This window comes from Mercenaria mercenaria, chromosome 18 (genome assembly GCF_021730395.1).
Source record: "Mercenaria mercenaria strain notata chromosome 18, MADL_Memer_1, whole genome shotgun sequence".
In the NCBI taxonomy this organism is placed as follows: domain Eukaryota; kingdom Metazoa; phylum Mollusca; class Bivalvia; order Venerida; family Veneridae; genus Mercenaria; species Mercenaria mercenaria.
In genome coordinates this window covers 15,639,239-15,652,275 of record NC_069378.1, presented here as the reverse complement: position 1 = coordinate 15,652,275, position 13,037 = coordinate 15,639,239, and the positions used below count along the sequence as shown (strand labels likewise).

Genomic DNA, 13,037 nt, shown 5'->3' with positions numbered 1-13,037 from the left:
CTTTAACACCCTATAAATCTTTATCACTAAATTTTATGGTCAAAAGCACAATTGATTTGTCATTCATACACATATGTTACGGTTCTAGTATCGGGTGGTCTCAGTAGCTCAGTTGGTAGAGCGTTAAGCCGAAGGTTCGAGTCCCGGTCGAGGCTGCACAATTTTTCCTGAGACTGTTACATTTGGAGGTTCTACTGAGATGTTCGGTTAACAGTCTGCGTCAGGAGAGTGCCAATGTCTCGCAATAAGAGGGAAGGTGTGTAGCGGTTCTCGTATCGGGTGGTCTTTGTAGCTCAACTGGAAGAGCGTAGGCACGGTAAGCCGAAGGTTCTAGTCCCGGTCTAGGCTGCACATTTTTCCTGAGACTGTTACACATACAAGAGTCTATAAACATCATTCTCGTCTTCTTATGGTTTGTTTGTACCAACAGCGCATGCATGAATCTTGGAAATATCAGACGTAAACCGATTTCCGGAGTAAATCTATTCTGCCCTGGTATATATACAGCTGAATTGCCACGACCCATCAGTACTCTCAGTGCTTTGATTTTAATGTGGCTTTTCATGTTGGACTTTTGTCCTTTTTTTTCTTTAATGCAACAGGAGGAGCGTAGGACAGGGCTGTAACGTTCAGCGTATCACTTGTTCTCCTGTCAGTGACTTGCAGACCATCTGCCTAATTTTTCATTCACATAATACATTTGCAATAGAAATAGTACAGTGCATTATTCAGGATAATCATTTTTAAGAGTGACATTTGAAGACAAACAAAAACATTTTCTAAGTAAGCATTTTTATTATTTGGTGATATACAACTAATTATCATTTACAACTGTTTTATTTAAACGTTTACAAAAGTGTGCCTATAGGAAATTTGCTATTAACAAAAGGAATCAGACTTGCAGGTAGTCTATCCTCAGAATTGCCACGTGAGTTGTTTATTTTGCAACATCATTATTGATATTCAAGTAATCACGGACCAAAGAGTTTATACAAATGGTTCAATAGTACGAATCTAATACGTTTTACACAAATACAATGTAACGAGAGACATTAGTTCAAATATGGAAATAAATATTTGGTTCAAACCAGACCTAATCAGATTTGGTGATACGCTACGGAATTTCGATTTTGAACTGCTAGACTTTGAATACGGTAAACGTGTCAAGTTTTTGTGTATTTACCTGATAACGGCCTGAAGTCCAGCACGTATCCTCAAATCTACATAAAAATCAAGATTTTTTATAGAATCTTGGCAGATTCGATGCATATATGTTTTAGTTATTTCTATTTTTTATTTCGTTAATCCTTCCATAGAGAATAAAATATCAGCTTGCTAATCTCTCAACTGTGGGTTTTGGTATTCCAATGAATAAAAGGCGTATGTGATTTTTGGCGTGATTAGCGTTGCGATCATTTGAACCTTACCAATAACAGACACCTTTAAAGCGATAGTTCTAAGCCCTATTTTGGTGAGCTGTATTGCTTTTGTTTACATTTATTATATTATTGGTACAACTTACATCGCTTGCCGCCTCTATATAACTTGTTTACTAGTTTTCGGAAATGGACGAAGGAGCCGTTTTTGGGCATGACTACTTGCCTGAGAATTCCAGTTGCATACAGTATGTCGACCAGCCTTACAACAGACGATAGATATACATCTCTTACAAGAACAAAAAAAAAAAGCCATCTAGATGGACACAAATTTACTTATATCATTCTATAATAAAATCAAATCATGCCAGATTTATTGATCCTTGTACACAAATAGTGTTTTTGAATGTCTCATAAAATCTTCTGGACAAAGGATGGTTGATCTATTTATCAAATTACCAAACCAATTTCCTACTGTGAATATAATTACAAATGTATTTTCAATATATTAGTTAATGTTTCTTTTGTTTGTTTTTTTTTTGTTTGTTTGTTTTGTTTTGTTTTTTAAACTTCCTTTCTCTCCTTTTATTTTGCTACAAATCTAGTTGTGTCTTTAACATATTTTCTAGTAAAACAATGAAATTAGATTCTACATAATTCATACAGATTTAGAAAAAAATGAAAAACGATGCAAAATAAGATTTATTTTGCTCTTAAAATCTAAATTGCTTCGTTGAAGCCGTATTTTATAGTAGAGCTGATATTTCATATGTAAACATTTCAAACATCACGAACTAGTCAAGCTTTAATACCATATACTGCAGTCTCACAGTTTTGCAAAGTTGGCCGATTATTTAAAAAAACAACGTACACGTAAAGCTCATGTGCAAATTGGTTACGGTTTGTAAATCGCGCTCGATTACGACAAAAACGTGAATAAGAAAAATAAAAGCAACAAACATAAGCGAAAATTAGCACAGAGATCCGTCTCAGTTTAGTCTGTTTCAACATATTCCTAGCGAGTGATTGTATCATATACCATCGACTGCTTTTACTTTACACTTTGAAGTGTTGTTTTAAATCGTATTTAATGGGATCGGTGATAGAATCAACTTAATGTAATATGAAGTTTTGCATTTTTCATCATTAAACAACAGCAGTCAAGCGCGACTATTTTGAGTAGGCTATTTACATGTCATGCATTGCACAAAAATTTCTTTTGGTTAATGTCAATTATTCCCTTCGACAAAAAGTAAATAACGTTTGCCTTTCTTTGTAAGGACCGAAAATGTTTATCGAATATTTCTTCCATTTTGAAATTATATAACATTTCATTCTGCTAGTATTGTGTCCTATTCATCATATTTATTGCAAAGATTTTTTCAGCAATTCTGCGTTTATTTTTCTGGCATCCTCTGACAAAATACCAAGAAAATACTTAAGACTCGCAACGGATACACCGTATGAAATTCCCGCTGATACAATACTGCCTATAATCGGGATTGCCAAGGGCAGGGTGCTTTCAAGCGCCTCAGAAGCTGCTATACTTGAAACGCTTTGTGCAATACCTTTAGCAGTCGTAGCCAGCCCAAAACTTTGCAGGCCTAACTTTTTCTGTAACTCCCTAGACTCCGTGTTTAGATATCTTGCATGTTCTTCAATTGTCTCAGCGTCAAGTCCAAGCTGATTTTTATAGAAAGCCACCTCCCCAGCCAGAAGTGCAATATCAAGAGCAGCTCCTACTCCAGGTATTGGTATTGCACCACCAACCGCCGAGAGCACAGAAACCTTGAAAATTCTCTCATTGAGGGCTTCCACTTTCATTTCGATAACCCCATCTGTAAGAACAGACATTGAAAGTATCATTGCTTCTCTCTTGTGTCCGGGGGCTTCATCGATCAGCGTTCTAGTTAATGCATCAAAATCAAAGTCCATAGGAGAGTAGTTGTCGATCAGAAATACAGAGGCTTTTGAGAGGCCATGCTCTTTGAGATTTTTGAGGCAATCGATTCTAACTTTTTCGATGACATTGCTTTTTGAATGCGTTTTTGGATGCCCTTTCTTATCTTTGTCCACCTCAACATCCATTTGCGTGCGCACAAAATGAAAGTTCTTTTTAAGGCTCTGGATTTCTTGAGCCAACCAAAGATCATCTTCTCTAAATCTAGCAGCTGAAAGTATAAGAAAAAAGTCGTACTTCTCAAAGTTCACTTGTGTCAGATAGGAGCTCCTGGGAAATCGCGGTGTTCCGACTCCGGGAAGATCCCAGAGGACCATGCTGCTATTTTTAGGATGTTTGTATGGTTTTATTTCTCTAGTTGCTTCAACGACATCGACATGAGCACCGCCGTCATCGTCTGCAGTAATACCACGGATCGCATTGATGAAGCTTGACTTTCCAACTCCAGATTCGCCTGTTATTGCAATATTAAGAGGAATCTCTTTCCATTCGTTGTTTTTCTTATTGATTAGATCTTTCAATTTCGCAACACCACCACTTGAGACAGCTTCCTGTAACTCGCGTTTTACAACTTCAGAGATTGTTATCTGTGCTTCTGCCATTGTCCTGAATTATACAAGGTATGATAATAGAAAATCAGGTTATATTTTATTATTCTTTTGTTTGAACTATTGAAAGTCTGTTATTTATTTAATGCTACCAAAGGGAAAACTGAAAATTGGACAGCTTAAATGCGACATTATTTACATATTATGTGATTTTTGTTAAACATTTTTATAACACGTGTATTCCCATTATTATGTTGTTTTGTATATTGTATTGACAATAGTAGTTACAACATTCTAATACTGTGTCGGTTGTTAAGATTAGCATAATTTATGTAGTTTTTAAGTATTTTGAGAAACGTTTTCTTTTTGGTTTTTGTATAATACGAATATACTCACAATTTGTAAATTATATTACAAGAAAACTTTTATATTCCTTAAAACTTCACATACGACCCTCTAACGTTTCCACATTTCGTTTGCATGTACTGTATATATAAAACATTTAACAGTTTGTTAAAAATCTTTGTTAATGAAATCGTCTTTTTTATTTCATTTTTGTATACAAACAATGACTTTATAATATATAATTAGATTGTGCTTTCACGGAATTCCATTAGGCCATCGCCTTTGAATGTGTTGATCTGAAACGCGATACTCGATAGTACGATGATGTAAACGAGAAATCATGAAACTACGATAACAAAAACGCGACAAACGATGATGATAACGCGATAAAACGATAGTACGATTATGATAATGACATATACTATAGCGTTTTCACCATCGTACTGTTGCGTTTTCACCATCGTACTATTGTATTATTGCGTTTTCGTTATCGTAGTATCGTGATTTCGCAATTTCATTACCGTACGTACTGTCGCGTTATCACCATCGTACTGTCGCGGTATCATCATCGTGTTGTCGCGTTATCATCATCGTACTGTCGCGTTATCATCATCGCACCATCGCCTTCCGGTGCGCATGTGCATGCTCAAAGTTAAAAGATTAGAAGCTATGCTTTCGCGATAGAGCGATATGCAGATTCGAACTCAGGTCCTCGTGTGCGAAAATCATGATTTGTATTGATGATCCTACTATAGCTACAGCTGCTAGTTAGCAAAAAGCAACATAATCAACCATTCATTTTAAATGCCGTTTCAGCTTTCGTCAACTTAAGAAACATTTACAGAAAATGAATTTAAGGAGGTGAAGCGTGTGGGATGTTGAACATGTTCAAAATACTATGCAGATATAACTTGACTGCATTTCTCATTCCTGTAAAATCATAAATAAAATTTCTGAGTAAAGGGGCGTTAACTCTGTTGCATTTGGTCGTAAACTGCTTTACTTTTTATTTTGACATCTGAAAATCGATAAATTATAAATGTACTTTTGCAGAAAATTGCCAGACTTTGATGCATTAAAATGAAAATATGTGTCATGCAAACTGCTAAAAATATTCTTCGAATATTTGCGATGCTCCGATTTCAGTGTAGTTATGCATCTAATGGAATTCAACATCGATAACTTGTGCTTTACGAGACATGCATTTGCTTCAATTTTCAGTGTAGTAATAAAAGCGATCATAGTTTCGACAATATTCATCATGTTTGTGAAAATATTCATGTCAGACAAAAAAAATCCTCTCTAGTCATGGTACAATATGACATTCTCTTTTCTTGTTATTAATCTTATACTATATAGAAAACTCTAAGCGATTGACCAGCAGAGCTTTTGCCAAATCACATCTGGTTTTAGCTGAAAAACGAGTGATAGAAATCATTTAGAATTTTTACAGTGCTTAAATAACAAGATAAAAAGAAACCAAAACACTGGTGGGGAAATTCATCTGTGCGCATGGGCACCGGAAGGCGAAACTACGATGATGATAACGCGATAGTAAGATGGTGATAACGCGACAGTACGATGGTGATAATGCGACAGTACGATGGTGATAACGCGAAAGTACAACAGTACGATGGTATAAACGCGATAGTACATCGCATTATCATCATCGTACGATCGTATTATCGCGTTTTCGTTATCGTAGTATCGCGTTATCATCATCGTGTAGTCGCGTCTTCGTTATCGTAGTTTCGTGAATTCGCATTTTCATCATTGTACTATCGAGTATCGTGTCTTAGATCAACACATTCAAAGGCGATGACCCTAACGGAATTACGTATCCTTCACATAAATAACAAAACTGTAACTTTATTAGTGGTATTAGAAATTATAGATTTTGAGTAATTTTCACAAACTTACCGTAATATTTTCCAGATATAATAAACACTCCAAGCACTTCGAAGTAACTGGTAACAAATGGTGACGAATGTAATGCAACGCACTCCGATTGCATGTAGTCTATTTTAAGAACTTGTAAAGAACAAGTCTTTCGATAACGTTATCGGCTACAAATATAAATAGGAGAACCAGACTTAAGGCAGTTGCTTACCTTAATATTTAAAACAACAATATGCAACCGTTGAGAGCTGATGACAGTATCACTGTATTTTCTGTTTACTAGTGATGGGCAAATCGGTTAGATTTGCCAATCGATTAATCGGAATAATCGGACAAGCCAACCGATTCGATTAATCGGATATAATCGGATAATCGGTTACTCTAGTTGCATATCTATAAGGTCATCTCACAGTGTATGTTTTATGTCATTACTTAGGAAATGAACCACACAGACGTCAAATATCCTATTTCTATTGTATCCCTTCATAACATGAGTAAGTTAACAGCATATTTGTGAAGATAGTAAACTTAAAATCAGGTACTTGTCTTCATTTCACAAGGGACTTATCCAGTGATATTGTGTTATCAAATTAAAATTGTTTGGAGCAAAAAACGTATTAATGATTTATTAATTCTTAGTTTACGACTGGAATGATTTCAATCCCACAAAATCAAAAAATGAAAATTCCTTTGCTAATATGCTTGCGTAAGTCTTACGGCATGCTATGCATACTGCCATACTAATGTCAAGAGTTAAAATCTGGGTGATCACAGATGCCCTCAATTTCTTTCGAGACTTTGGAGGATGCCATTTTTAGGTAGAGTACTTCCCCTTGGTGTAATTGCCCCAAAGAACCATAAATACCAGAAAGAAAGAGGTCAGAAACAACTACATTATCCGTTTAGGGTGCCAAATAATTAATCGGTCAGGGAAAAGTGAAGTCGGCGATCGCGCTCATGAATGCAACGCCGACGATTATTCGATTGTCGCCGATTGTCGGCCCATCACTACTGTTTACGTTTGTATCCGTGTCGAACAATCTGATATATTGTTGCACAGTAACGTTATGGTAATACATTTGGTCAAGTAATATATAAAACGCTAGTGAAAATGATTTGAATGTCATGACCTCACCTAAGGAGCTGTTTTCGCTTACCATGTATACACAGTGTAATACATAAAGTCAGCGTTAATCATCGCTTTTGTTGCAAAATAAACAATGAGTGCAGTTCTTTGGCAATTTCATGAAAGTAAATTTTATATTAAAAAGATAATACCGCCGCTGATAGTTGAGAAATGCTGGTGTAATGAAAAATATCGCATCTACAATATCCCACTTTGCCTAAAAACGAGAGCTGACAATTTTAAGGCACAGAATTCAAAATCAACTGTCATTTTGAGTAGAAATATTTACACATAAAGTACTCAAGAAATACTTCAAACACACCTTTATTGTTATGTTTTAAAGCCAGAAAAATAACCGCTGTATACTTTCAGAAAAAAATCATTCTGTTTATTTAACACGTAGCAATACAATAAATAATTTAGTAGTAAGCTTATACCTTAATGAGTATCAGAAAATTCAATGGCATTGTTCCAAGGTTATTCTTGTAGATTGTTTTATGTTTTAGAATGATTTTAGTGTGAAGTACATATGAGCCGTGCCATGAGAAAACCAACATAGTGGGTTTGCGACCAGCATGGATCCAGACCAGCCTGCGCATCCGCGCAGTCTGGTCAGGATCTATGCTGTTCGCTAACAGTTTCTCCAAGTCCAATAGGCTTTAAAAGCGAACAGCATGGAGCCTGACCAGACTGCGCGGATGCGCAGGCTGGTCTGGATCCATGCCGGTCGCAAACCCACTATGTTGGTTTTCCCATGGCGCGGCTCATATAATAAATGTGAAAGAGAAAATAAATATTAAGAACTAATCTGAGGGAAATAACAGTGTTTTCGGTTTCGTTAAGGTTACCAAGAAAAGGAAGTAAATGGAACGAAACTAACTAAAGAAAATAATACTGATTTCGGTTTCAGTTAAGCTAACAGAGAATTGCTATGTATACAACATTGGTAGACTTTCTTATTTCATTGTATGTATTGCTTTACTTTATATATCGGTTATTCTTAGTCGTGATTTTCATCGAAATTTTTTTCATTTTAGATATATAAAATAATGTCTGTCTTAGCATCGACAAATAAATCTAGTCGATAAACACTTTTGATAATATTTTTTTTCAAATATTTGAACCCTTAATCTCTATACCGAGGTAAAAGACTGGAACAAGACAATACTTTGATATTTCATCTATAATTATGAAAACGTTTATCTTCGTTGAATATCACCTCAATAACCCAAACATTCCGATGAGCTGATAATGCTGAATATTTGCAGATATGCCATTTTGACATTTATTCTTCAATTTTAATTGTCTGTGAAACGGGATGTTTTACATGTAAGAACTTGTAACAAAAGCTTCGCTCGTTCCTGAAGAGAATAGGGCAGGACAGATAAAAATAACCTAAATTTATTTGGTAGTTCTGCACGAATTAGAGTTGGGTGTAGGATGTAAATCAGATATATAAAGATTTAATATAACAAGAGAGCCAAGATGGCCCTATGTCGCTCACCTGAGTAACACACCATAACAGTGTAAACATGTTTGACCTAGTGATCCAGTTTTCGTTACCACATAACATACTCATCCTAGTTTTCAAGGCGATAAACATTCTGACCAAGTTTTATGGAGATTCGAGCAAAAATGTGGCCTCAGAAATGCTTTTCTTTGATCTGGCCTGGTGACTTAGTTTTTTTGCCCTAACCTGACCCAAATTTTAACCCATCTGAGATTTTATAGAAACAAATATTCTAACAAATTTTCATTAAGACTGGAGCAAAAATATGGCGTCTTGAGTGTAATCAAGCATTTACTTTGTTTTGACCTAATAACCTAGTTTGTGACTCAACATAATCACATTAGAACTTGTGCAAGATTTAATAGAGACAAACATTCTGACAAAGTTTGGTAAAGAGTGGAGCAAAAACAATAGCCTCTAGCGTGTAAACAAATTTTTTGTCCTTGATTTTACTAAGTGACCTAGTTTTTGACCCCACGTGACCATGGTTAAAACTTTTCAAGTCTTTATAATAGCAAACATGCTGACCACGTATTATGAATATTATGTGAAATTGTTGCTCCTAGAGAGTAAACAACCTTTTACTTTGTTATGATATCGTGACTTAGTTTTTACCCACGTGACCCAGAAAATGCCTCGTCCGAAGTATTTGATTAAGTTCTATGAAGATCCAGTATAAAATGCAGCCCCTGTTGTATACACAATGCTTTTCTTTGATATTTGATTGGGTGGTTTATCTTTTGACCTCACATGACCCAGATTCTAACTTGACCTAGACATAATCAAAACAAACAGTCTGACCAATTCTATGAGTTTCAAACTTAAACTGTGGACTCTACAGTGTCTCACGATTTGCCTTTGATCTAGCCTACTGACCTAGTTTTTTGACCCCACATCAGCCAGTTTTGAATTTGACCTACAAATCATCAAGACAATTATTCTGACTAAGTTTCATAACTATTGAGTCAAATATGTGGCCTATAGGGTGTTAAAAAGGCAAATGTTGACGGACGCAGGAAGACGACGAACGCCGGACAATGACCGGTCACAATAGCTCACCTTGAGCACTTAGTGCTCAGGAGAACTAAAAAAAACTTGAATGCAGTGGCTTTCAAATCGTACGACATAAAAATAAGAGAATAATTTTAGGTATCAGACAGTTAATGCTACATTGATTGACGTTTGCCGTAATCAAATTTGCTTTGGTGAAAACGATTGTGTTATGTATCTATAAAAGGATAATACTTTTAATGGGAACGCATGGTTTGTTTATATTTATCATATTTCATTTAAAACGCTGTCATACTATAACCAAGAATTGGAAAAGTTGCAATCCATTCTTAAGATATAATTTATAAAGCAAACAGTCTCTTCTTGAAAACTTAACAAGACATGTGTTTTATTTATATTTTCAGCGTGTTATAGCCATAGTAAGTGTGCTTTGTAGTGTCATAAGAATGCAGAATAATTGCTTGAATATAGCTGTAGCTGGTGTATCTGGAGCTGGAAAATCAAGTTTTATAAATTCAATGTGTGGCTTAACAGCAGAGGAAGAAGGAGGAGAACATGTCGACATTGTTGAAGCCACCACTGAAATTATTCCATATTTCTATCTTCAAAATAGGAGCATCGTGTTTTCGGATCTCCCTTGAGTTGGCACTCTAGACTTCCCAAGAGAAAAATACTTTCAAGAGGTGACCTTTAAGAAATACGATTTTTTCTTGATCTTGTCTGCTGGAAGATTTAGAGATGATGACTTATGGTAAGCTAGAGAAATGAAGAGGCAATCTAAAGATTTTTATTTTGTTCGAACACAGATGGAAGTTGACGTATCAAAGGACAAAAAGACTCACCCTAAAACACATGACAAAAGACGAATTTTATACAAAATATAAAACAAATATTTTAAGGAATCTAGCAGACCGTGGATTCGTCGACGCTTCTGTTATCCTGATTGACAGTTACAACACGTCTTACAGCAGCTATGACTTTGAAAACCTTAATATATTTCTCGTTAGCAAAGTTAATTATTTTGAATTAAAAGTCATTGCATCAAGTTTTAATATCTCGTTATATGCACGAGCACCGTACGAGGTAGTACGGCCGGGCTCCTTTCGAGCTCCGCACGAGTTGTCTACGATGTCCGTACGGATATCATACGACTGCATCCTCTAAAGATCGTATGGGGTCCGTAGGTACTGTGACCTGACGCTGCGATTGTGCAGAGACCGTAGGGATTCTGAAGTTGGTGGACTCGTACGATATAGGAAATATAGTTACAAAAGGAAACAGGATAAAAGGAAATGCGCAGAACAGTAGAATTCACTAACGAGGCATAATTTACTGCAATGGTTGAAAATGTCAACACGTTTATAATTTATAAATTGCCATGAACATCAACACGAATATCAAATCATCAATGACACACTGAGACAATCAAAATCTATATAATAAAAATAATCATGTAGTTACATAATATTTTATTATTTTCACAAGTCAAAATTTTTTATTCGGAAGTTTGTTTTGTTCTAAACTGACTATTGCTTTGCCACACTAAACCAAAAGGAACATATTTTTACTTTACATAGTAATGCAGGGATATGGTTGACATATACTCTCATTACATTCTCTAAATGTTTACCTGATATTTCAGATATTTGGAGTAAATAAATGAATCATCATTTGTGTATTTACACATACTAGTTCAGTTATGCACATATATCAACACTGGCAACAAGTCAGTGTTAGAATCTCAGAAATTTTGATATCTAAAATAGCATGCTGAAGGAGATTATTGTAACAAGACAATAAAGGACTTCAGACACTATCATATGCTTCTAGCTTACATTTTGAATGCAAAATTCTCATTAAGTATTTTAACAATACCAGAATCGTCTCGAATCACATATAAACCAATGTGTTAGTTAACATATTACAGCAGAAACTAGTCTGTATCCGTTCTTATCAAGAGCTGTGTGAAGTTGGCTAAACATACGACATTCGAAAATTTTGAATGTCGTCCTGTGCTCGACATAAGACATACGACATCAAAACATTTGAATGTTGTCCAGGGTGCGACATACGACATACGACATCTGAAATCAAAACAAAAAGCGACATTGAACATACGACATTCGAATTTTGACAAAAAAAAATGAATGTCGTTTAGTGCGCGACATACGACATTCGAACTTTGACCAAAAAATTTAAATATCGTTCAGTGCACGACATACGACATTCGAAAAAAGTTGAATGTCGTGCAAAAAACGACATTGGACATACGACATTCGAACTTTGACAAAAAAAATTGCATGTCGTTCAGTGTGCAACATACGACATACGACATTCGAAATTTGACAAAAAAAATGAATGTCGTTCCGTGTGTGACATACGACATACGACATTCGAAAAAAGTTGAATGTCATGCAGAAAACGACATTAGGACAAAACTTTAAATGTCGTTCAGTGCACGAACTTCGACATACGACATTCGAAAAGAGCTGAATGTCGTGCAAAAAGCGACATTTGACATATGACAATCGAACTTTGACAAAAAATTAAATGTCGTTCAACGCACGACATACAACATACGACATTCGAAAAAAGTTGAATGTCGTGCAAAAAGCGACATTGGACATACGACATTCGAACTTTGCCAAAGAATTGAATGTCGTTCAGTGTGCGACATACAAATACGACATTCGAAAAAAGTTGAATGTCGTGCAGAAAACGACATTGGACATACGACATTCGAACTTTGACCAAATAAAATGAATGTCATTCAGTGTGCGACATACGCCTACGATATTCGAAAAATGTTGAATGTCGTGCAGTAAACGACATTGGACATACGACATTCGAACTTTGACAAAAAATTGAATTTCGTTCAGTGTGCGACATACGACATATGACATTCGGAAAAAGTTGAATGCCGTGGAAAAAACGACATTGGACATGCGACATTGGAACATTGACAAATAAAAAGTGAATGTAGTTTAGTGTGCGACATACGACCTTCAAAAATTTGAATGTCATCTATTAGGCGACATACGACATACGACATTCGAACTTTGACAAAAAAATGAATGTCGTTCAGTGTGCGACATACGCCTACGATATTCGAAAAATGTTGAATGTCGTGCAGTAAACGACATTTGACATACGACATTCGAACTTTGAGAATAAAAATGAATGTCGTTCAGTGTGCGACATACGATATTCGAAAAAAGTTGAATGTCTTTTTTGCATGACATTGGACATACGACATTCAAAC

At 35.6% G+C, this 13,037-nt stretch overlaps 1 protein-coding gene across 1 annotated transcript; it reads right to left on the bottom strand.

Moving 5' to 3' along the window:
• Window positions 1–774: 774 nt before the first annotated feature.
• LOC123538867 (interferon-inducible GTPase 5-like) lies at window positions 775–6,242 on the bottom strand. Its single transcript, XM_045323273.2, has 2 exons — window positions 6,150–6,242; window positions 775–3,942 (listed from the first exon to the last, which is right to left on the bottom strand). Exon 2 carries the CDS (start codon window positions 3,936–3,938, stop codon window positions 2,742–2,744), a length of 1,197 nt encoding a protein of 398 aa, XP_045179208.2. The 5' UTR covers window positions 3,939–3,942; window positions 6,150–6,242; the 3' UTR covers window positions 775–2,741.
• Between the last annotated feature and the right edge of the window lie 6,795 nt (window positions 6,243–13,037).